General features: G+C 51.6%; 1 protein-coding gene across 1 annotated transcript; it reads right to left on the bottom strand.

Moving 5' to 3' along the window:
• Nucleotides 1-1189: 1189 nt before the first annotated feature.
• Nucleotides 1190-24849, bottom strand: FZR1 (fizzy and cell division cycle 20 related 1). The gene is made up of 14 exons (XM_041422819.1): nucleotides 24718-24849; nucleotides 13745-13886; nucleotides 13249-13374; nucleotides 12960-13023; nucleotides 12066-12193; nucleotides 11570-11652; nucleotides 10954-11137; nucleotides 10692-10757; nucleotides 10196-10298; nucleotides 8805-8989; nucleotides 7178-7411; nucleotides 6493-6597; nucleotides 5256-5348; nucleotides 1190-4225 (listed from the first exon to the last, which is right to left on the bottom strand). Exons 2-14 carry the CDS (start codon nucleotides 13811-13813, stop codon nucleotides 4184-4186), a joined length of 1482 nt encoding a protein of 493 aa, XP_041278753.1. The 5' UTR covers nucleotides 13814-13886; nucleotides 24718-24849; the 3' UTR covers nucleotides 1190-4183.
• Nucleotides 24850-25210: the final 361 nt, after the last annotated feature.

Below are 25210 nucleotides of genomic sequence, written 5' to 3'. Positions count from 1 at the left end.
CCAGCCCTCCCTGCCCAGAAGGAGCAGGCAGAGGGGGCCAAGCCCCAGGCAAGGCAGGGGCATAGAGAACAGAATATTATATCAATAAAGATTAATAAAAGTCTATATTATATTAATATTTATTATTTGCTGGGCCAGATGCCCCAAGATGAGCATGAACCAGTCCCCCATGCACCCCGTTTCCCAGAACACACCAGGACACAGCAGGACCAGGGGCTTTGATTCTGGCTGGTGTGGGGAGGCAGCTCCAGGTGCTGATGTCCCAGGGGTCCAGGGAGCAGCAGAAGACCCTGAGCAGCCCCCTGGGGCACTGGCTGCTGGTGACAGTGGGAGACAGAGGGGAAGGGGGTGGTGAGGGGGGCACCAGGGAGCCCCAGGGCCTGCAGCTGGCCAGGCCCTGACTCTTATCCTGCTCCTTCCCTAGGATGGGGCTCACCTGACAGAGGAAGGTGTAGGGTCACAGGTACACGGTGGGGACAATGGGTTCCCACAGGTTCTGAGCATAAACTGGGGGTGGGAGCAGAGCTGGGGGCACAGCAGTACCTGCACCCCACAGAAGGATCCACCCAGCCCAAAGCCCTGGAGCTTAATCCCTTTCTAGGCCAGTTAAGGGGCCCTAGGTGTTTCCCCAAGCACCAAGATGGAGAAACGGAGGCACTGACAGCTCCTTTCTCTATGCCATTTCCTGGGCCATCCCTTGCTCAGACCCACAGTTCGGCTCCGTGCCTGGGACAGCAGCAGTGGGAGATGCCAAGGTCAGGGATCCTCCCTCTCCCCCATCCTGCTGCTCAGCCCCATGGAGCAGCTCTGCCCCACACCACCCAGCCCGGGGGGGTCTTCCAGCAGCAGGCCTGGTCCCCACAGCATCAGACACGTCAGTGGGGGAGGGAGCTGCCAGGGTTCCATGTCCCTCCCAAAGGCTGGAACAAGGCACAGGGCTGTACTCCACTGGAGAGGTGCCCAGGGAGGGGCTGCCCCCCCTGTGAGGGTCCCACCTGCATGGAGACAGCAGGACCAGCAGGACCGAGGGGCTCTGCACCCCCAGCCTCACTGCAGCTATACCCCAGCAAGGAGGGGCTGTGCCAGGCCAGGGACCCCTTTTCCTCCTTCCTGCCATGTCAAGGGGCACATGGCAGGGCAGGGATGGGGGCTGTGCCCTTTCCCAACAGCAGGAAAGCAAACAGGAGCGGGAAGCTGGGAGCAATAAACTGCAGGTGAGATCTGTGCCAATAAAACTGGTACCCTGCAGATGTAGGGTGAGGACTCTGGTGACTTGCTGCACCCTTTGCTGTGGAGAAGCAAAGTGGAGCCATGGAGACCAATCCCAGTAAATTCACAACCTGTTTAATGCCAGTTCAATTGCTTTACATGAAAAAGTTACAGCGTGCTCCACGTTTGTTTTCCATCACATGACACCTGGGATACAATGATGCCACAGACTTTGTCACCCAGCTCTGGGAGGACCCTGTGCCCACGGGTCACACACACTGACACATCACCTCAGCTCTGCCCTTTTCTCTCTTGAGCAGCCGGTGACAGTAACAGTAGCAACCCTGAGACACTTGCACACACCCACCTCCACACGGATACAACCGAGAGCCCCTGCCTGGCAGCGGGGCAGAGAAGGCGGCGGTACCGGGCTGACAGCAAGGTCAGGGGGAGCAGCCTGTTCCTGCCATGCTCTGTCACCAACACAGAACAGCCCTGGCCTGGCAATCACCAGCCTCCCTGCCAAGTGCAGTAAGAGAAGACACCACGAGCCAACCTACCAAGGCAGACAGAAAAGCAAGATGCAGACACAAGATGCAGTCTGGGAAAGTCCTTGGCAAGAAGGGACAGTGGTAGGGGACAGAGCAATGAAGAGCTATCCCTGCTCTGCAGCTGGGAACACTAGGCAGCAGCTGCAATGCCCACCTGGCACTGCCCACCCCACATCACTGCCACTCCCCCCAGCATCTTCTGGGACTCCTTAAGGAAGTTCCCCCATCACAGGGGGAGAGGCAATTACACTCCTGTGAGCCCCAGTGCACTGGGGAGCCCAACCATACACTCCAGTTGGGTGTCTTGTTCCCTCCTGCTCCAAATTGGGCTGAGACCTCCTGTGTGCCCCCAGCCCAAGCACCTACACCCTCCCAGAGGAGAAAGCAGTGTGTCCTGGGTGTCTGCACAGTGCCATTTAGCAGGAGGCAATCCACAACAGGAAAAGCCAGAGCACAGCCACCAGCCTCCCCAGCCCCCTGAACAGCCCTTTCCCCAGGTGACGATACCCACAACAGACCACCTCTTCCTACAGATCACCCTTTACTTCAAACCCATTCCCCAGCTGAAAGATCCTACTCAACACCTGCTGGGTGCTTTGGGGTGCTCCCAACCCACGGTGATGTGGAACAGTGCCCACAAGTGGAACAAACAACACAAGACGGGCCGGGGGGCAACTTCAAACCATGCCTCACATCCCACGGCCAGAGCTGCACTAAAGCAGTTGCACTCAAACAGTGTTTCAGAAACTCCATGGAAATTCCATTTTGGTGGGGAGTGAGACTGTGAGATGACAAAGTGGCCTGTGGGCCTGGGAGACTCGGAGCTGCCAGGGGGCTCCCAGCACCAGCTCCTCACCAGTGACTCCCAGTATGTGTGACACAGGGACAGCACCACCAGCCTGATCCAGGCACTGGCGTGATGGCACACGTGGTCAAGGCTGTATTGGCCTTCTCACACCTTGGCTCACCCTAAGGATACTGGTGGTACTGGGGACAGGCATCATATTCCTACCATCTGGTTTTAGAGAAAGAAGGGAGAGCAGACAAAACAACAAAGAAAAAAAAAGAAAGGGAAAGCATTACCTATGCAATCTACACAGAGAAGACAAGTCTATATACACAGCCAGGGAATTCCACATGGGAACAGGAAGCAACGCTGGGAGAGGGCAGGAGGCAGGCAGGGCCTGGGCAGGGCAGGCACAGGTCAGATGGAACACGCTGTGCAGCCTCACAGCTTCTCTTAAATTAAAAGCACCACACACACACAAAGAACATTTATGTTACACCCCATGGGCTCCAACACCAGCCAGAACTCTCATCCCACACAACCTAAAAACCCCAAACCACACACCAAAACTCAACAGCAGGGCCCTACGTGGGACTTGGAAATAACAAAAAAGCAGCGCTGCAGCCCTGCTTCAGGAGAACCCCTCTTCCAGCCAGAAGAGGCCCTGCTCACCCCAAAAATCAGATCTTTAGGATTTATTTTTTTTTCTCAAACACATCCCAAATGCTTTTGGCCTCAGGGAGACTCCAGAGCAAGGCACCCATACAGCAGCACCAAAGGAAGCTCCACATGCACAGGTGGTTGGGTGGGTTTCTTTTTTTATAAAGTCCTTGCTTCTGCTCTCTGGTAACTCCCAGGATCAGCCCCGAACATGAAATAGCAACTGCAGAACTTCCCAAATCTTCTCCCTTAGAGGTGAAGTTTTTTCAAGTCTCCTCCGAAGTCTACAGCCCCAAAGCGTGTTTGTTCGGAGGCAGCTGTCAAGCATGCCCAAAAAAATCAAGCTGTCTTATGGAATGATCATGTCAAGTACTACAGTACCTGTCTGGGGGGAAAAATAAAGAAAAAAAAGGAAAATAGGCAGTTCTCCAGTTTCTTCCTGGAATGGGGATGCCAGGCTATGAACAAAGCCCTTAGATGCCCAGCCTGGAGCTGTGCCCCTCGCACCAGCTGTACCGGCCCAGTCTGGCTGGCTCCTGCCTCCAGAGATGCCACTCTGGGACACAGAGCAGCACGTGAAACCCCTTCCCACAGCAGCAAGGATATGCTCCTCTCTCGCAGGAGGCACACCGTGGCAGTGGGGATGGCCTGGGTCCAGTCTCAATGGTCCATGTCACACGAGTCCTCCCCAGTACCATCCTGACGGCTGGAGGATGCTGGGTTAACATTTCTCTTGTACCCGTTTCCCTTTATGAAGGATGAATCCGGTAACCTTTGGCAGTTCCCTCCCCTCCCCACCCCATCCCAAATACTGCCCAGCCCTGTGGGTCACAAGCACATATTTAATGAGCTGGGTCCTCCTGCAGTCCCACGGCTCTCCCTCCCCTTGGCTGGGCTCCGGAGGTCCATGCAGGCCGAGGGAGTGGTCTGATCCTGGAATGTCAGGCTGTAGGTTCCCGGGGCACAGGGAGGGGGTTTATCGTATCCTGGTGAAGAGGTTGAGCACAGATACAGACTCCTGGCAAGGGAAGACAAAGCAGGGGGTAAATAGCTGTTACTCACCTGCTTCTGGGCTGGTTTGTTTTTAATCTGGTATCTCTAGCTCAGGGCATGATTCCAGCTCACAAATCAAAGTCCAACACCATAAATATTCCCATGGGTTTCCTCCAGTTGGTAACATCTGGCAGCTGGCCAGAGTGCAACTCCCAGCACTCTGCAGGCAGCTGTACTCCAGAGATGGCAAGAACTGGGGGACCCCCAGGAGCAGTGCCAGCTTGCCCCAGCCCCCTCCTCCAAATCCCTCTGCCAGGCACCCAAGAAAGCTCTCAGAGCATCAGACACAATCTGCTTTTGGTGATGCCGAGTCGTCACTGGCACAATCCATGAGCCCATTTTCATCCAAAGCCCCATTTTAAACAGTTTTGTTAAGAGGCAGGGGATAATCATGGAATCATAGAATGGTTTGGGCCTCAAGGGGCCTTAAAGTTCATCACCTTCCACCCTCTGTCATGGGTTGCTCCAAGCCCCATCCAGCCTGGCCTGGAATACTTCCAGGGATCCAGGGGCTGCCCCAGCTGCTCTGGGCACCCTGTGCCAGGGCCTGCCCACCCTCACAGGGAACAATTCTTGCCCAATATCCCATCTAACCCTGTCCTCTGGCAGTGGGAAGCCATTTACCCTTGTCCTGCCCCTCCAGGCCCTGGTCTAAAGTCCCTCTCCAGCTCTCCTGGAGCCCCTTCAGGCCCTGCAAGGGGCTCTGAGGTCTCCCTGGAGCCTTCTCTTGTCCAGCTGGACACCCCCAGGTCTCCCAGCCTGCTGTCACCCGAGGGCTCAGCTGCTCTGCTCAGCAGCCCTGGACCAGCCTGGAGAGGGATGTTGTGTCACACCAGCCTTGGGCACACAGGGCGACCTTTCACTTAAATCTCAACAAAGTTGAATCCTTCACTGCCTCAGCCCTTGATCTGCAGGAAGGGATCAGGGAGGAGGCAGCAGAGCAGAGCCAACGTGGCCTGAGCTGCCCCAGGCAGCTGCCCCAGGCCTGGCCTTACCTTCGTCGAGCGAGTTTTACTGAAGACGTTCCAGAAGCGTAAGGTTTCGTCTCCAGCTCCTGTGACAATGGCCTCCCCATCAGGGGACATTGCCTAAGGACAAGACAACAACCTTTAGCACCTGCCACATTTTTGAGACTGAAAACAAGACTTTGTTGGAATGCAGGAGAGATTTAACTGTCCTTCTGACTCGTGGTGAGAAGCCAGCTATCTCTGCTTCCAGGTGCCTCATGCAGCCTCAGGTGCAATTTGGGCACTGGCACCTTATGGTGCAGCTGTGGAACACATGGGGGGAGTGTTGTGGAAAGAGTACTTGTGTTAAGAAATCCAAGCCATGCGTAATTGAGGCTGTTCCTCCCAGGATTATCAACCTGCCTGAAGGCAAGAAGATGACATAACTGGATTTTCTACCTGTATTGAGTGATTACATTGGGATCTACCTCCCAAAACATTATCAGCATTTGTCAACTCTGTTGTGAACTGCTGACACCCCCATGTAACAGTAACAGCAGATATGAGATGGATCAGGATTATCTGCAACAAATGTTTAATTCCCTGGGCAGGAGTCATCAGTGAAGAGGTGTGAAAGTCTTCTGAGAGCAAGGGGAGAACCTTGTGTTTCAGAAAATCACAGAATCCCAGAATGCCTTGGGTTGGAAGGGATCTTAAAGCTCATCTCGTTCCTCTCCCTTCCACTATCCCAGGTGGCTCCAAGCCCTGGCCAACCTGGCCTTGGACACTCCCAGGGATCCAGGGGCAGCCACAGCTGCTCTGGGCACCCTGTGCCAGGGCCTGCCCACCCTCCCAGGAAGAATTTCTTCCCAATATCCCATCTAACCCTGTCCTGTGGATGTCTGAAGCCATCTCCCTTGTCCTGCTACTCCAGATCCTTTTCCAAAGTCCCTCTCCAGCTCTCCTGGAGCCTCTTAGGCACTGGAAGGTCTCCCTGGAGCCTTCTCTTCTCCAGGCTCAGAAGAGTTTTCTTAGAAGAAAACTCAGATGTTTCCTCAGGAGAGTTTGGCAGGCTTTGCTATCATTAACAAAGCCTCACATTTCCATAGCAGCAAATCCAAGTGTCCCTTGCAGGCACAAAAATGCGATGGAGTTTTCCACTGCTCATGGGGAGCGCTCACATTCCCGCCCAGGCAGCTTATGGTGCCACTGGCACTGCTGCTTTGGGTGCCAGCTGAGCACACCTACAGCCAGCTGAGCAGCTAGAGCCACGGCCATCACTCACCAGGTACAGGACTCGGTAAGAGTGCCCTGTGAGCTTTGCTACTTGAGTTAGCGAGGGGTATTTCCAGACGAGGATCTGGTTCTGGGAGTATCCATGGGTGCTCACCTGAAAGGGGAGAGGGGAACATGCATCATAGAATCATGCAATTGCTAAGGCTGGAAAAGACCTCCAAGATCACCAAGTCCATCAGACTACACCACTGCTCTGGGCAGCCCATTTCAGTGCCTGACCACCATTAAGAAATTTTCCCAATATCCAATCTAACCCTCCCCGGGTGCAACTTGAGGCCATTTTTTCTTATGCTGTCACCTGTTACCTGGAAGAAAAGCCTGAATTTCCACCTGGCTCCACCCTCCTGTCAGAGGGAGAGAAGGTCCCCCCTGAGGCTCTTTCTTTCCAGGCTGGAGCCCCCTCAGCTGTCCCTCATCAGTCTTGTGCTCCAGCCACTTCTCTAGCTCTGTTCCTTCTCCAGACATGCTCCAACCCCTCACTGTCTTTCTTGTTGTGAGGGGCCCAAAACTGACCCCAGCACTTGAGGTGCCTCAGCAGTGCCCAGAACAGGCGGCCAGTCACTTCCCTGGTCCTGCTGGCAACACCCTTGCTGGTACAAGCCAGGATGCCCTTGGCCTCCTTGCCCACCTGGGTACACCTGGCTCACGCTCAGCCAGCACAGGGCAGGACTCACCAGCTCGTTGGCGTGTTTGGACCAGGCCAGGTTGCACACCTGGGACCCGGTGTCGATGCACTGCAGGGGCTGCCCCGTGAGCGTGTTCCAGAAGCGGATGCAGCGGTCGGCCGTGCCCCCACCTGAGGCCAGCAGCCCGTGCTGGTGTGGGGACCAGGCGATGGCTTTGACTGCTGCCAGGTGCTCTGTGTATTGCTGGACAGGACTCAGGCTGGAGTGATTCCAGACAAGGAGCTGGCAGAGAGAAGAGACATGATCAAACTTGTGCCTCAGTCATGTGTCCATTGCACCCACAAGGCACAATGGGACTGATGAGGACAATTGGGCAACAAGCTGACTTCCCACAGCTCTGCTCAGACATGCACAGCTCCACTCTGCACTTCACAGAATCATGGAATGGCTTGCGTTGGTTAAAGCTCATTCAGTTTAAATCCCTGCTAAGGACAGAGACACCTTTTAGTAGACCAGGTTGCTCTTAGCCCTATCCGACCTGGCCTCGAACACTTCCAGGGATGGGGCAGTCACAACCACCCTGACACCACACTCAGGTGAGGAGTTGTCCTACCCCAAGGCCATGTGGCAGGAACAGGCCCTAAGGTAAGGGAATAAATCTAAAGAAATGGCATCACTGAAGGGGGCCTCAGACCCTGCTGTTGCCTTTCAGGCTGTATCATTCCAGAATACAGCCAGAAATCTGCTCAGTTCATTAGGAGTTATTCTGAGCAGGAGGAACTCGGTCCAACCATGCTGTCACACAGGCACTGGGCACATTCCCTACCTAGCAACCCACTCCAAAGGGCTTGGAACCCGCTTTTTTGTGACAGATGCTTCTCCCATATGGTGCTCAGTGAGCTGCAAGCCTATGCTACAGGTATGAGAACTCGCAGAGCTCTACCTCAGCTTCCTGCTGCACACAAACATTACTGCAACAAACGTGACCATACACTACCCAAACAAAGCCAGGAAGGGCAGCTTAGCAGTGGCTTTGTTGAACTCAACCCCCTGAGCCAAGCTATAGATTTAATTAGCCAAATACAAAAGCAAAATTAAATTTGCCTTTTTCATTTTATTAGGAAGAGAAGACTGAGTAGAAGCTTAACATGATTTTTGTTTGGTCATAGTCCAACAACCAAAACAAAAGTCCTTTTCAGAGAGGCCAAACATCCTTAAAGAATCACTGAACCATTAAGGTTGGAAAAGACCTTTAAGATCAAGTCCAACCTTTGACCTAATCCCACAGTGCCCAGTAAACCATATTGCAAAGTGCCCTATCCACTTGTTTTTTGAACAATTCCAGGAATGGCAACTCCCCCACTGCCCTGGGCAGCCTGTTCCAATGCTTAACCACTCTTTCAGTGAAGAAATTTTTCCCTAATCTTAGAATCATACAATGGTTTGGGTTGGAGGGGACCTCAAAGCCCATCTAGTTCCATCCCCTGCAATGGTCAGGAACACCTTCCACTAGACCAGGTTGCTGCACATCCTGTCCAGCCTGGCCTTGAACACCTCCAGCGATACAACAACATTCAACCTGAACCGCCCCTGGTGCAACCTGACAACATTTCCCCATGCCCTAGAAAGAAAGCGGGTGTGACATTTCAACCACGACCCCCTGGAAGGAATGTACCTTATTATCGTTTCCTCCAGAGGCCAGGAGCTGGTGGTCCGTGGACCATTTGAGCCCGCAGACCTCCTGCCTGTGTCCCTGGAGCCGCCGCTCAGACTGCAGGGGCGGGGTGCGGATGTCCCGCTGCAGGATCATCCTGTCCCGGCTCCCCGACGACAGCTGGTCCGCGTTCCACGCCAAGGCACCTGCAACGGGGCAGCGCTTCAGAGGCTGCTCTAGGAGCCACTGAGGCTGCAAAGGACCTCTAAGGTCACCAAGTCCAACCCTCAACTCAGCACCACATTCATCACCAAACCATGTCCTTGAGAGCCACATCCCCACGTCTTTCACACACTTTTCAGGGATGGTGACTCCACCACTGCCCTAGGCAGCCAATTCCAATGATTTGTAACCCTTTCTGTGAAGAAATTTTCCCAATAGCCAATCTTAAGCTCCTCTAGCACAGCTCGAGGGCATGTCCTCTCATCCCTGGGAGCACAGCCTGACCCCTACCTGGCTCCACCCTCCTGTCAGGGAGCTGTGCAGAGCCAGAAGGCCCCCCTGAGCCTCCTTTTCTCCAGGTTGAGTCCCTACAGCTCCCTCAGTTGCTTCTGGTGCTTCAGTCTCTTACCCAGCTCTGTTCCCTTCCACGGACATGCTCCAGTCCCTCAGTGTCTTTCTTGTTGTGAGAGATCTAAAACTGACTCCAGGATTTGAGGTGGGACCTCAGCAGTGCTCAGCACAAAGGGATGGTCACTGCCCTGGTCCTGCTGGCCATGTTATCAAGTCCAACCCTTCCAGTCCTGCTGCAGCTAGTAAGCAAAATGCAGCCATCAGAGCTGCCAGGGTTTTAAAAAAAAATCCTAACAAACTTCAAACCACTCCTTACAGAACTCCCTTACATCCACTCTCTGGGGTCCTAGATCAGGGCACAAATAGAGGTTCCCTGAACAGACTGCAGGTATTACCAACCTCACTTCACAGTACAGTAAAGCACAGCAAGAGATCTTCGAATGTGCATGGGTTTTCCAAATCTCACCCCAGAGCTTAGATTCACAACATCTCCAAGTAAAAAAAAAACAGTCCTCCAAAAAAGGGAAATGGAAATCTCAATAGGAAGCTGCCAGAAGGGCTGAAACTGGAAGCCAGCAGCAGTGAAGAGATTTTGTAACCAAACCCAAAAAGCCTCAAGCAAGTAGGAAACACCTGCTGCAACACCCCACCACCATCACACCCAGATCAGAACACCAGAGTTATGAGATGATAATATTTTGAACCTGCTCAAGAGGACAGCAGGGAATAAGTATCAATCCTGGCATTCTGAGTTCTCTATTTCCAGCAGATCCCTGGCTAACAAAGTTCCAATCAGGAAGGAGAGACCCCTTAGAAGCCTCTGTTTCCCCACTCCTTACCAACTCTGGCTGTGTGTCCCTCCAGCATGGAGAGCTTCTTTCCTGCAGCTGCATCCCAGATTTGTACAAAGCCCTTGTGCGTGCCAACGGCCACCAAGTTCCCCTGCACAAACAGAGAGCCAGGATCAGTACAGCCAGGAAGTACAGTCAGAAAACAGTCAAAAAAAAGTTGAGAAGACTTGACATAAATCCCACAAGATGGAAAGCATCCAGAGTTCTTCCATCTTACAAGTTTTTCCCTACTGAGAGGCCCAAGCAGCCTGTCTGGAATATATTTATTGTAACATTTCATTGTCAAGAGCTGAAGAAGCAAACTGGCTTCTTCTCCCTCCCACTCCTCTTAGGAACGCCTCCAGAACCTCAAGATACAAGAGGCTGCTCTCTATCCCCTCTCTTTTAGCAGAGAAAAATCAGCTCAGGGAGTTAACTACAGCTGTGATGACAATGACTGCATGACCCATGTCTCAGCTGTCCTTGCTGACAGTGTCATACTGACCCGCTCTGACCAGCCCACGGACGTCACGGAATCGCCTTCCACAGAGAGGTCACACAGCCGCGTTACCTTCAGAGAGAAGAACGGGGTAAGAAACGTGGCTTTGTCACACAGCACCACTGGCTGTCTCACAAACCAGAGCTGTGCTGGGGATAGAGCGTGACAAGTGCTGAAGCCCTCACACAGCACATTCCATAGCCCTGGAATGCTGGAAAAACCCCACATCAATGGGCAATTCAATCCTCAGATACTCATGACCATTTACCTGACTCGTACAAGCACTCCACAGATAAACACAAGTCCCAAGGCCAACGCTGAGGACGTTAAGAGAGGACCAGTCCACCAGGTTCAGGTAGAAGTCATCCTGCAGCTCTGGAGCATCCAGCACTTTAAAAGGAATCTTGGAGATTTTCCGAGTTGGTTTTCGAGGTGATCTTAGCAGCTTCTGACTGTTTACAAAAACAGACAGAAAAACAACTACAGGAATCTGCACATCACAGCAGATGGGAGGCACAGGTGCAGCCACTCTTTATAGAGCACTCTGAAGTTTCTACAGAAATGCAGACACAAAAAGGCTGCACAACTCTTTTCCAGCAGCAAGACTGGAAGGAATTAGGTTCTGCTTCTACAAAGGAGCTATGAAGCAGAAAGGTAAACTGATTACTGAGAGCTGACCAAGACATGTCAAGCACATAGACAGGTTGGGCACATGAATAAATTCTTAGAAATTGACTGTTTTATTTACTATTTCTCCAGATTTCCAAACCCAATTCACATTTATTTTAGAATTTTAGACAGAAGTCCTAGAGAACCCCACTGAACCCTCTGTCCCTTCTGTCCCAGCCCTCCCCTTCTTTTAGTTTGCAGAGGATCAGTGTTACCTTTTGTTGCTGACAGGAGACAGGGAATAGGGTGAGACCTCATTGCCATCATCTGGGCTGGAGCGTTTTGTGCTGAGTGAGTACTGCATAAAGAAACATCTTGTGAGGACCCTGGTATGCCCGAGGCCTGGGGCATCACTCCCAACATTTACTGGTGCCAAGCTAATTCCAACAACCAGTTTTTTCCTTTCCCAGGTGCTCCAAAACCATAAAAAACCCCTCAGCAACACTCAAGTCCAAAAGCCTGATTTGGCCACTCACCACACTGTCCAAAACGCCTGGCTCCACCCAGCTTTCCTGCCAGCACAAACACAGGAAGCACACTGCTTGCTGCAGACTCAGGCTCCCTTTGCAGGCCATCACATTTGCTCTCAACAGCTTATCTCAGCCAAGCCCCAACACCAAGTGACTGCACAAGCAGCCTGGCAGAGCCCTGTGCTCTGTTCTGTGCCACACACACAACCTCCACTGGTGCTAATGCAAGCAACCAACTTACAGTGAAGAGAGATTTCTTCTCTGGGGTGGATGGCTGCAGCCTCCTGTCCTCTGTCTGGGGGTCCTGCACCTTCTCGATCCCTGCTCCCAAGAGTTCATTCTTCAGCAAGGCAGAGTAGGCAAGGCCATCTGTAAACCCAAACAGGCACTGAGCAGAGAGCTCAGAGCAGGAACAGCAGGGAGTGTCAGGATCATGTGTGCCTGACCTGGAGAAGGGAAGGCTCCAGGGAGACCTCAGAGCCCCTTGCAGGGCCTAAAGGAGTTCCAGGAGAGCTGAAGAAGGACTTGGGACAAGAGCCTGGAGGGACAGGACAAGGGGGAATGGTTTCAACTGCCAGAGGGCAGGGATGGATGGGATATTGGGCAGGAATTGTTCCCTGGGAGGGTAGGCAGGCCCTGGCACAGGGTGCCCAGAGCAGCTGGGGCTGCTGGAGTTCCTGGATCGCTGGGAGTGTCCAAGGCCAGGCTGGACAGGGCTTGGAGCCACCTGGGATAGTGGAAGGTGTCCCTGCCCATGGCAGGGAGTGAAAGCAGATAGGCTTTAAAGTCCCTTCCAACTCAAACCAGTCTGGGATTCTACAACCTGTACTCTCACAGAGTCTCTTAATAAACCTGGGGCCCCCATTTAGAATCAGGATTAGTAGCAAGTTTCCCCTCCTTCCACTCCATCAGGAAAGTGATTTCATGACACAATAAACCAAGGCATAGAGACAGCCTCTTGCCTCCAGACACCCACCAACAGCAGTGACCTGGCACTCACTCATTATGTGGGCATTTCCCAAAACACCAGCATGAGTTTTGGCATAAGCATGAAAGTGCCAGCACGGCCTCCACTTCCCCAGCAGCTTGCAATAAGAGCTCTGAGCACTGCCAAGCAGTAGAAGGGTGGTCTCACCTTTGCCAGTGTCTGATGTAGCATCCTTCGCTTTTCTGTTTTGGCTCGGTGATTTTTCATTTTCCTGAAAAGGAGAAACATGCCATCACCACACAGAAACCTCAGGGTATATGGTGAAATAGCAAATGCAGGGAGCATATGGTTTGAGGACACACACTCAGTGGAACTCTTCTGGGGCAGAAGAAGAGCATGGTGCAGAAGGTAAGCAGAGCAATCATGCCAGCCAAAACAAGAGGTACCACTTCCTCAGTTCCAAGGCTGAGCTGTAGGAGAAGGGAGCAAAACTTACATTTATTCTGTGGAAGTTGATGCTCCAGTTGGCCCCAGCTCTTGAGGGAATGAATCTATCACCATGCTTACTAGGAGAAGACATTGGAGAATTGGAAGGTGTCAAGGTTCTTCTCATCTCTGCTACCTGAATTAAAGAAAAAAAGACACTGAACTTAACTCTTGTCAAGCCTTAGAGTTGGTTAGTTTGTTAGCCCTCAATTTTTTATGTTATATGTGTAGTTGCTGAGATTATGTATTAAAAAGGTATTACTGAACTCCACAAAAATACCTTCACCCCTTTTTGCAACCTGAACTGAGGTTATATATTCAAAAGCTCTCTTAAAGTCAAGCTATTTGGGTATTCATAGAACAGCTGAGGAGTTCACACCTGCTCACAACCCAACAAAAGACTGTGGTTTGCTTTGAGGAGGTGCCAGGTCTTTCAAAATCTCAAGGAAAACAGTCGCAAGTGTCACAGACAACATAACAGTGAGCCTGAGCCCATCTGCACTCACACAAGGCATTGTGTTCTCATTCTGTATGTTGATTTGGCGTAGGAGACGTCTCTCATAGTCCTGATCCATGGTGGGAAGCTGGCTGGAGAGATCAGCCGGCTCAGGAATTTATGTTTGCGAAGTCCAAGCAGTAACTAGTGTGCTGCAACAAACAAGAGAAGAACAACAAAATGTTACATTCCTCCCTGCCGAAACAGCCTCTGCAAAGTCTCCTAAGCCTGTTCTTTGAACTTGAGACCACTTTTCCACCAGAGCATTGGTGCCAAACTTGTGTGACACTGAAGAATGCAGGCAGCTGGTGTTTTGTGTCCGACAGGACCTCAGCCAGTCCCCACCCCACCTGGAGCAGGGACTGCCCCTGGGCCCTGCAGCAGAATTTGGCAATCCTTCAGGACATGAGCATGAAAAATCCAGGCACCTGCAGCCTGTCCTGTCCAGGCACTGGCACCAGTTGCAAAGAGAGGTGTGGCTGCCCCATTCATAAAAGTGTTCAAGGCCAGGTTGCACTGGGCTTGGAGCGACCTGGTGTACTGAAGACGTCCCTGCCCATGGCAGGGGGTGGAATGAGATGGGCTTTAAGGTCATTTCCAACCCAAAACACTGTGGGATTCTGTGATCCCACTACAGCCAGTCCCACTGCTCAGGTCAGGGGCACAGGAGCAGTGCTGAAGGTGGGATACTTTTAGCCATGTCAGAAGTACTGAAGATTTTTAACAGCACCCACTGGAGGAACACACTAGGGATCTAGTTATCCCAGTGAACATTCCATGTCTGATGCCAGCACTATCCCAAATACTCCTCCTGGCTGGCACAAAGCTTGCTCACTCATATAGCTATACAGTCTATAAGCAATGTTAACATCATTTAAGCACATATTTTAGGACAGGGCTGCTTCATAGCTGAGATTTGCCTGGTAAATTAACATGTGCATGAATAAAAAATAAATGAGCTGGCACTTGTGAGAGAATACACAGTCACAGCCCTTGCCAAGCCCCAAGGGCAGAGAACAACACCCCAGGGTCCAGCCTTACCCATCACACACCTTGTGTGCCTTGTCCACAGCTGACATGGGCACAAAAACACCACAGGAGACATCAAGTTGGTCTTTCAACCCAAGATAAACATGTCCAAAGGCAAAGGTGCAGCTAACACATAAGCAAATCCCCACAACACACAGGCATCTGGAGGCTGTGCAGAACATAAAGGGATCTTCATTCCTGTTATTGCATAAACATTTATGGCACCTGGCCAGAGTCCCAGCTGCACAAATGGAGGCGCCTCAAGATACAAACTTGTGGTAAAATCCTGGAGGCAACTGCACACAAAGCTGTGCTGGGAGGAGGCTGCCCAGGCAGCAGCTGCACAGTGCCCCACTCAGGGACAGCCCTGCACTGCCTCCCGCTCCCTCCTGGGAAAAGGCTGCCTCCAGGAACCACAGCCGGGCCCAGGGCTTGCAGTTAAAAACTGGGGGCAAGTTACCAAGCTACAAGGGGGCCAGCAGTACACGCTGCAGCTCAGTAAGATGTGATGAAGTTTTACAATACTTTGTGAAATAAGCTTGAAAACAAGGCAAAGCACACAGACTCCATACTGCAGAGCTGATGGCCTTGCACCTCAGAAAATTACAGGAAATGGGGTGACATCAAGGTGGTGACCACTGGGGTTCCACAGGGCTCCATCTTACAGCCAGTTCTCTCAAATGCCTTTGTAAGTGACTTGGGGGCAAGGACTGGAAGGTTCTGAGTGGGTTTGCTGAGGGTCCCTTCCAGCTCAGGAGATCCTGTGGTTCTTTGAGCTATGCCATTTTTCAGTACCAACACTTGGACTTCTTACAAATGCTGAAAGGCTTTTCTTCCTTAACATTAAGGATGCCAACACTTTTACAGGAGCATCCCTGAAATAGACAGTGCCAAGCTGGTTCTGATCACACCTGCTTACCTCTACCACCTCCTCCCACAAGCTTTTCTCTTTTTCAATTTAACACATTACTCCCATATGTTCTTTCAGCATCAAAGCTGGAGAAAGCTCCCAAATTTAACAGAGATCAGCTTCCACCAAATGAAGCAAAGAGTCAGAGACGACATAATTGCAGTGAAAAGTTAGAAAAGTCTGTGATGCTATTAATAAAGCAGATTTAGAAAATAAAAATTAGTGCATGCCATATCAAACACTTTCTCTCATTTTGAAGTTTACTAACCACCACCCTTACCGACCCACAAGCTACCAAATGTGTGTCTCAAATTAAACAGTTCAACAAAATTCCCCCTCCCCCCTTTTCTTTTTTTGGGGTGTTGTTGTTTAACACCATGAGTAAGAGAGCTCAGCCTGCAGAACCCACACGAGGAGCGTGATCAGCCAGGGAACACCACACATTTTAAGTGTCCTCCCAAAATGGCTCAGCACAGTATTCGTGAGATCCAGATCCAGTTACACAGCAAAGAGACATTTTAAATTCTGCATCTGAAACACATTTGACTATCGAGCTTTTCAGTTCCCATCTGCCCAAATTTCACCTACAACTTTCACTCAGAAACACAGCACAGATTGTTCAACAGAGAGACCGCAGAGGCAGAACACAGCAGTGAATGCTCAGCGCCTGAATAGTGACATGCTTTTACCCTAAACCTGTGTCACTAGCACAGGCCCAGAGAGCAAGCAGCACCTCTGGTTTGTGGTATGCTCTTGCTGTCTCTACATTTGTCTGTGAGAAGCGAGTCCATTTCCCCCAAAGCAAGTAAAAAAGGCTTTGCCAGAAGGACTTGGGGGTGCTGGTGACAGTTGCTGAACGTGAACTGGTGTGTGCCCAGGTGGGCAAGGCAGCCAGTGGTACATGGCTTGTATGAGCCACAGTGTGGCCAGCAGGACCAGGGCAGTGACCATCCCCGTGTGCTGGGCACTGCTGAGGGCCACCTCGAATCCTGGCAAGAGTTCTGAGCCTCTCACAGGAGGGCTGGAACATGTCTGGAGAAGAGAATGGAGCTGGGCAAGGGGCTGGACGACCAGGAACAGTTGAAGGGAAGCTCAGCCTGGAGAAACAAGAGGTTCAGGGGAGACATTCTTGCTCTCCACAACTCCCTGACAAGAGAGTGCAGCAGGGTGGGGGTCGGGCTCTGCTCCCAGGGAACAAAGGACAGGACAGGAGGAAACAGCCTCAAGCTGTGCTAGGGGAGGTTTAGGTTGAACATCAGGAGGAATTTCTTCAAGGAAAGCATGACCCAACACAGGCACAGGCTGCCCAGGGTAGTGGTGGAATCCCCATCCCTGCAGGGATTTAACACTTGTGTGGATGTGGCATGGTTTGAGCTGATGTTAGAGGGCTTTTCCAGACAGAATGATTCTGTGAGCCTGTGATATGTGGGCTTGAAGTTCCCGTTAAGTTGAAGAAATAAAAGATCTGGAGGAGTTACATGTGTTACATATTCTTCAGAAATTTTGTCACTAATTATGCTGTTTATGCTTGGAGAAGAAAGGTGGGATTTGGTGGAGGGGTTTGGATTCTCTGAGAAGAATTTGTATTCTGACTTCATGTTTTTCATGCATGTTCTGTCCTGTCTCTGAATTGGCTGGATTCTCTCACAGCTCATTACCTTCAGAACAATACTTACAGGCAGAGTTACAGAGCTGAACAAGTGCCTTTTGTTCTTTTTATTGACCCAACCTTCATGCATTCAAACACTAAAGTGTTTTTTCTTGGTATGGACGTGGTTTTAATAAGCCAGCCTACAGAACACCAGGCCTGGCAGGGAAACAAGGGCCGTAATTTTGCAAAATTATTTCTGTGGTTTGAGGCAGGCTGTACCTGTTTGGATTCTCCAGCACACACTGAAGGAGGTGTAAGAGATGCAGGTTGGTTCTGTCAATTCAGACATGCTGTCCTCAAGCAGTTCAAGAGCTGGATGATTGCTGACCCTTTTTTTTTCCAGAAACTGTTCATGTACCTTCTCTTCTGGAAGGTATTTGGGTGGGAAAGCATTTAACACGAGAGGTGCTGATGAAAGTGAGAGACTTGGAATACCAAAGACAGGATGTAAATGTAAATGTAGATGTAAAGCTGAATATATTTCCTAATTTACGTAGGGCCAAAGGGTGATAAAGAATGCCTTGGTAACTTAAATACCATCAATGTTACGTTGATGTTTTATTTTGAAGCATCTCAAGTCTGAAAAAGGTTGTCTGGAGCTTTTCTTACTAGTAAGTCCTAAATATATCCCAAATTTATAATCAGCAGGTGCCTACCCACACCCAGAGATGCCACCTGCTCTTTGGGCCTGTATTAAATGGCAGAGGCTTTAAGGTACAAACATGTCACTACTCAGGTGTTGAATGTTTCCAAGCTCTCTGGAATACCCCATCATTCGCGAAGGGGAAAAGTACACAAGTACCTAGTCCTCCAAGTCATGACCAGCAGGGCTTAAAATCAAACCCAGGTGTCCTGCTTCCCCAAATCCAAAGTTTTCATCCTCTTTTGATTTTACTAAACCTGATCACAATACTTGCAAATCAAAAAGGCAAAGCCCTCAGCCGGCAGCAGAAGTGGCAGTTCCTGTATCCCTGGCAGCTGCAGTGTCCTGCCCCTCCTCATGCCAGCTCCAGGTACTGACCATGTCACACAAAAAACCTAACTCGGCCCCAAAGGGTTGATGTTTTTGGCTGGTTTAGTAAGCATCTCCTCCTCCTCAACCTGGAGTACTGCAGAGTATTACCACTTATAGATTCCTTTACAGGCTCTCGAACAAGCTGTAAGGGAAAAGAGGAAAAAAATACCACCAACAAAAAAAGCTAGGCCATAGGTTTTAGCTGTGTAATAGTCAAGACTATTAGGAATGCATTCAGAATGCCAAGGCTTCACAGGACAGCCACTGGGAACAAGGAAGATACTCTGTGCTTGGCCAAGCTCAAGCAGAACTTGTCCACATTTAACCCACAGGAACATTACACCAACCAAGCAAACCTTTTCAGGAACTGGCCTCCTTTCAAATCAGCAATACCACAAAAAGTTAAAGTTGTGTGTTTTACCAATACTTACCTTTTTAAAGTTACAAGGATACAATTTGTTACCCAGCAATTTACTAGTGTATAGCGTGAGAAGCATTTACAAAATCAGCCATTTACCCCTATGCAATGGGAGCAGCTAAAGCTTTATTTCAAAACAAACGACAACCTTTGCTGCCTTGCCCTCATCAGAGAAGCACATTCACAGCTTTGTATGACAGAGATCACACTAATGACAAGCAAAAAATTACTCCAGTGTTATGGTGTCAGATGGGATCTTCACCATTAGGCCTCACATTCCTGAAAATGCAATATTCCACCAAAATCCAAGATGCTGGACTATGGCAAGAGCCATCACACCACAGCAGTATTCTTCAGAGCATAAGATGTAGGCGACTGCTCTTCACTGAAGGTCCTGCAAAATTCCACATTTTTCTGCCTTTCCAAAGCATCTTGCTGAGCACCTCCTGCACTGGGCACTCAGAAATGCCTTTATGCACTCACTGCCATCAGCCTTACAATGCCCCTGTTCCAAAAGTGCCAACTCTTAGTGACCAGCAATACACAAACTGAACTCCAGTTTCATTTGAAGGCAGAGTGCTTCAAGGGCAGAGCCAAAACATTGACTGTATCTCCTGCCTGCACTCAGCCACCCAGTCTGGAACAGATGTACAGAAGCTGGAGATGTAAGTGAAATGCACAGTGATCTGTGCTTCCCTTCACTTCCCACAGCAGAAAACATCTCTCCTTCCTCACAGGCAGAAAACATCCCCCTTTCCTCCCAGACACGGGCCCAACCTGCAATCCAGATGAGAGGTGACAAACATTTCACCTTCTGTACCTCCACCTGCACTCACAGACAAGCTTCAAGACTTCCCACAGCTCTCCATGACAACTTCAGAAGCTCAGGTAAAGCTTCACGTCCACCGCCCCAAAGCAATGCACAGTCCCACCACAATGACAGAGAAACTCTGACTAGCAAACCACAAAAATTTAGGGCACTCTGATGACCGAGGCTGCAGGAAGCCTGCAGGAGCCAAGGATGCAATGCTCATGACACAGAGCTCTGCTTGTGGCCTGGACTATCATGAGCCAGCAGAAACTCAGGGCTGTAAGACCTTCAGGAAACAGCAAAATCTCTGTCTTTGGGAGGGCCTTTACCAAAGATAAACACTGCCAGCACTAATCACAGAATCCCAGAATGGTTTGGGCTTGAAGGCACCTTAAACCTCATCTTGTTTCATCCCCTGCCCCAGGCTGCTGCAATCCCTGGCCAAACTGGCCTGGGGCACTGCCAGGGATCCAGGGGCAGCCACAGCTGCTCTGGGCCCCCTGTGCCAGGGCCTGCCCACCCTCAAAAGGAACCATTTTTTCCTAATGTCTAATAAATCTTGTCAGTACACCACTACAAGCCCAAGAGGTTTTCACCAGAATTTCTGTATGCACAACAGCTGCTCTTAAATGCAAGTGCTCCTTGAAGAGGATACTCCATAAAGCCCATGAACATGACTCTTGCTGCCTTTCACACAGATGATGCTCAGGTATCACCATTGCTTTCAGCATAGATGTTTTTCCTAAATCCCTTTTTTCTCCACAACTAAAGGAAAAAAAAAAGAGAAGATGACAGTCAAGTCTGTACTCCAAAGACCAGGCTATTTTCAACCTTTCAACTAAAACTCAAATACAAGTCATAGCAACTACAGTGATCAGAAGCAGCAGCCACCCCACCGATGCAGCCACACAGCAGCCAGGCCCCTTGCTGAGGGGTTCCAAATCTGCCTCAGCCAGTTTTTAATAAGCCACGAGAATTGTAGGGTTGTTATTTTACCTTCATAAATGACGTTTTCATTCAATACACATCCCACTGCAGAGTACCATTGTCTCTTTGCAGTGCAGAGCTTATCCAAGCAGACATGACAACCACGCACTCAGCAGGGGATTTCTCAGAAAATCACCACTATTAAGCCCCTTTTTTATTGCTTGCAGGTGGTGATTATTTCACCTTTTCACCATGATGCTCTGTAAATAACAGGGACACACTTGTTCCCAGGAAATACAAAATAGAGCATGAAGCCCTCAGCAGCACAGAAAGCCTTCCACTGGGAAACAAAGCACAACACATGGGGTCACTTTGATGGTACCTCTTGCCCATGGGCCAAAAGGACCCTAAGTAACAGGAAGTCTCCTTAAAGAGGTTTACCTGCTACAAAAGCAAAACAAACAAGAGGCACCAACAGGAACACTCCTGTTTCAGAGATGCAGTAGTTGGCCAAGGCACCTGGTGAAGCAGCACCTGCACCCCTGGGCTGTGCTGGCCATCACCTGGCTCAGGGATGCACCAAGGGCTGGGGTGAGGAGCAGGTTCAGCCCCAGCAGGTCTTGCCTGAGAAACACGAAGTGCTGAGCAAGTTCTGCTGCTCATTTGCCAGTGGAAGAGGCTCCTGCTGGTCCCCGTGTGCTCAGGCAGCACAGCCCAGAACCCCATCCCTTCTGCAGGGGCTGGAGGCTAAAGCCTGCACTGGGGAAGGGGCTGGGTATGATTCCCCCAAGGTACTTCTTGCCAAGGAAAGGTCATGCACTAACCTTACAATGCTCTGCTTTGAGATTTCATCTCAGTCCCGGACATGACCAGTGCCAAACACGTGCCTCTCACGAGGCAGGGCCCGATCAAAGCTCACAGTTCTCTCCACAGTGCCTGGCCCCCAGAATTCCCCTTGGATACAGGAGCTGAGCTCTGGGTAGTCACTGGCCTCCACAGAGGGCCAGTTACAGCCACAGCACTTCTGTTTCCACCCTCACCTGGAGGCAGTTTTCCCCACACAAACACATTTTGTACAAGTCACTGGACAGACAGGAGAAACAAAGGTTCTGCTTTCAACCAGCATATAATGGCACCTATTTTGGTAATCACCTAAAAGACATTGACTTATTTAATTATTCTGCGTAGATTCAAAGAATCATTTAGGTTGGAAAAGCCCTGTAAGACCAGAGTTCAACTGTTCCCCCAGCACTGTCAAGGCCACCACTAACCATGCCCCCCCAAGTGCCAGATCCACATGTCTCTTAAGTCCCTGCAGGGATGGGGACACCACCACTGCCCTGCATATCCCAGCGTGACACGGAATCTCAGGATGGGACAGGTTGGAAGGAACACAGTGATCATCTGGTCCCACCCCCCTGCTTAAACAGGGTCATCCTGAACATATGGCACAGGATTGTGTCCAGACACTTCTGGAATACCTCCAGTGAGGGAGACTGCACACCTTGCCTGGGCAGCCTGTTCCAATGCTCAGTCACTGCACAGGGAAGTTCTTCCTCATGCTCAGGTGGAACTTCCCAGCTATCAGCTCCTGCCCCTTCCTCTTGTCCCACTGCTGGGCCCCACGGAGCAGAGCCTGGTCTCTACTCTGAGCCCTCCCTGCAGACACCGAGAGAGAGGATGAGGGCTGAGCTCCTCTCTCAGCTGTGTCTCCTCTCAAGGCGGAACAGACACAGCTCACTGAGCCTTTCCTGAAGGGACAGCTGCTCCAGTCCCTTCAGCATCTCTGCAGCATCCACCGGACCCACTCCAGGAGCTCCATGTCCCTCCTGTCCAGAAATGGACACAGCACTCCAGATGTGCCTCACCAGGGCCAAGCAGAGGGGCAGGATCACCTCCCTCAGCCTGCTGGCAATGCTCTTCCCCATGCACAGCACAGCCCCTTGGCCCCGGGACACATGGCTGCTGTTCATCCAGGGCTCTCTGCAGCTGCTCTCCAGCCCCCAGCCTGGACTGGGGTCACTCCTCCCCCCAGGTGGAGGATCCTGCACTTGCTCTTGCTGAAGTTCTAACAGTTCCTTCCTGCCCACCTCTGCAGCCTGTCGAGGCCCTTCTGCAGGGCTGCACAGCTCTGGGGGGGATTGGCCACTGCTCTTGCTTTGTGTCAGCAGCTGGGGAGGCACCAAGCCCTTCATTCAACCACTGATGAACAAGTTAAACAACACTGGGCACAGGACTGAACCTGGAGGGGCCTAATAAAAAGGAAGTGGGGATGGAGAGAGTGAATCTTAGGGAGGTTTTTACTAAGGATTTACACGTCGGTCTCTCCAGACTCCAAGAGGACTGACTTACAAGCAGAAAAAAGGACAAGAAAAGCCTAAAGAGTCTGCATTTTATAACAACTTACAGAACCTTCAGGGCTTTTTGTTTGCATCTGTGTAGTAGTTTCTATTCTCTGTCTAAGCATTTTTCATATGGCTACTGACTTTAATAACATTCAGTTTCCCTTCAAAAAATCCACAGAAGACAGCTGTCCAATTATCTTGTACTTCCAGTGGGTAAAGACAGCTAAAAGCAGCAGTTTTATAGATACACACTCTGGTAAGGCTTCCAGTAAAGGAGAAGTCGGTGCACTATAAGCAAAGATTAAAAATTCACCAGCCCCTGTCCTGAGAGCTTCACTGAAAGGTTAGGCATCCAAAACTCTGCTTCATCATAACACCTAAAGCACTGAAGATGCAACGGTGCCCCTGGACAAACTACAAAAATACACCATAGAATTTACAAAACATGACAGCATCAGTCAACAGCCCAGAAAACTCTGCTTCTGTATTAATTATAACAATCAAAAAAACCAAAATCAGACCAATACAAAATTATAGAATCCCACAATGGTTTGGGTTGGAAGGGACCTTAAAGCTCATCTCATCCCACCCCTGCCATGGCAGGGACACCTCCCACTGTCCCAGGCTGCTCCCAGCCCTGTCCAGCCTGGCCTTGGGCACTGCCAGGGATCCAGGGGCAGCCACAGCTGCTCTGGGCACCCTGTGCCAGGGCCTGCCCCCCCTGCCAGGGAACAATTCCTGCCCAATAGCCCATCCGGTCCTGACTTCTGTAAGTGGGAAGCCATTCCCTGTGTCCTGTCCCTCCAGGCTCTTGTACAGAGTCTCTCCATCTTTTTTGTTGGCTCCTTCAGGTTCTACAATTCTGCAATGAGGTTTTGTTGCTCACAGCACAACTGCTCTCTGAAGAACCTTCAGCAAAAATACTGGGATGTTACCATTAAATACAAGCAGGAAGAACCAGCACCTCACAAGAAAATGGGCACAAAGCCCTCAACAGAGCTACAAATCAAGACAAAACAATCCTGCATGCCCATGCCATGAATCCAACACCACCTTCCCCAGGTGACACCAATGTGACCTGAGAAACCTCCCTGCCCCAGTAGCACCTTCTCACCACCTGGAGAACCTTCAGCTCAGGCTGATCCTGCATACAAATCCCACGTGCAAAGTGTCAACAAGAGGTTACAAACACCCTGATGAAACACACAGCGGCAACAGCTCCCTCAGACCCCAGAGCCATCGGGTGGGCAGGGGCACATCCATCCGTGCTGTACGTAAACAACAGCCTGCTGGCCAAAGTTTCTGCTGCTGCTTGGCAGATCCACACCACTGAAATCTCTGTTACCGTTTGTGTTATCAACTTGATCAAGAATCCAGAGTTAAACCAGGATCCGGTTTTTTGCGTCTTTCCCCAGCGGGCGAGGGCACAGGGACGGAGCGAAGGGCTTACACCGCGAGCTTCCAGCTGCTTTGCACAGCCCCGGCCCCGGCTGCAGGAGCTGGATGCCCGTTACCAAACACACCGGAGCGTTGGGGCTCACCGGCCCCGCCGTGACGGGGCGCAGCCCGCCTGGGCCCGCAGGAACCGGCACAGACTGGGGCCATCCCCGGCCGCAACGGGCGGGGAGAGAGAAGCGTGGCTGCTCGGTGACCGGCTGCCGAGGGAGAGAGGGAGGGAGAAAGGGACTAAAGGAGGCAAGGCACCCCCAGCCCCGCCCGGCCCGGCCCGGCCCCTCCGCGCAGCCCGGCCCGGCCCACAGGCCCGTGCCCCCGGGGGAAGTGCGGGGCCCAATCCTGCCTCAGGCCTCCCGCCTCGCCACGCCGTGTCGTGCCAAGCCGTGCTCCGCACCGTGCCCCGGGCGCTGCCCCGGCCGTACCTGCTCCGGTCCCGGTGCCACCAGCCGGCCCGGCCCGGCCCAGCTCCGCCTCCTCCGTCAGCACCCGCCGGCCCCGCCGCTCCACAACATGGCGGCCGCCCCCGCCCCCGCGCGGGGCACGACGGGAGCGCGCCCCGCCCTCCGCTTCGAATACACACAGGAAGCGGCGGCGCGCGGCGCCATGGCAACGGCCCCGCTGACGTCACAGCCGGGACATGACGTCATGGCTGGGCTCCGGGGTCTGTGTCCCTGCCGGGAGGGCACCGGGCCCGGGGCTGCTGGGTCCCTGAGGGGCCTTCTGAGTCCTTAAGGGGGTACTTGGGTCTTTGGGGGGCTCCTTAGTGGAAGTTTCTTGGTCCCTGAAGGGGTTCTTGGGTCCTTAAGGGGGCTCCTCAGGTCCTTGGGGAGCCCCTTGGGTTCTGGGGGTTGTTCTTGGCCCCTCCAGAGGGTGTGGGATTCCTGTGCCCCCCCAGAGATGGTCTGTGCCTTAGTG

This window comes from Onychostruthus taczanowskii, unplaced genomic scaffold (genome assembly GCF_017590055.1).
Source record: "Onychostruthus taczanowskii isolate IOZ18803 unplaced genomic scaffold, ASM1759005v1 scaffold110, whole genome shotgun sequence".
In the NCBI taxonomy this organism is placed as follows: Eukaryota; Metazoa; Chordata; class Aves; order Passeriformes; family Passeridae; genus Onychostruthus; species Onychostruthus taczanowskii.
The sequence above is the reverse complement of the archived record's forward strand: the minus strand, read 5'-3'. Positions and strand labels throughout refer to the sequence as shown.

Bases quoted from the DNA above. Each gene is read 5' to 3' on its own strand.
- FZR1 (XM_041422819.1), bottom strand. From the start codon at position 13,813: ATGGATCAGGACTATGAGAGACGTCTCCTACGCCAAATCAACATACAG. The intron at 11,653-12,065 runs GTAAGTTGGTTG...TTCTTTATGCAG, and splicing joins AGAAGAAATCTCTCTTCACT to TACTCACTCAGCACAAAACG. The intron at 11,138-11,569 runs GTAACACTGATC...TTTTGTAAACAG, and splicing joins TCTCCTGTCAGCAACAAAAG to TCAGAAGCTGCTAAGATCAC.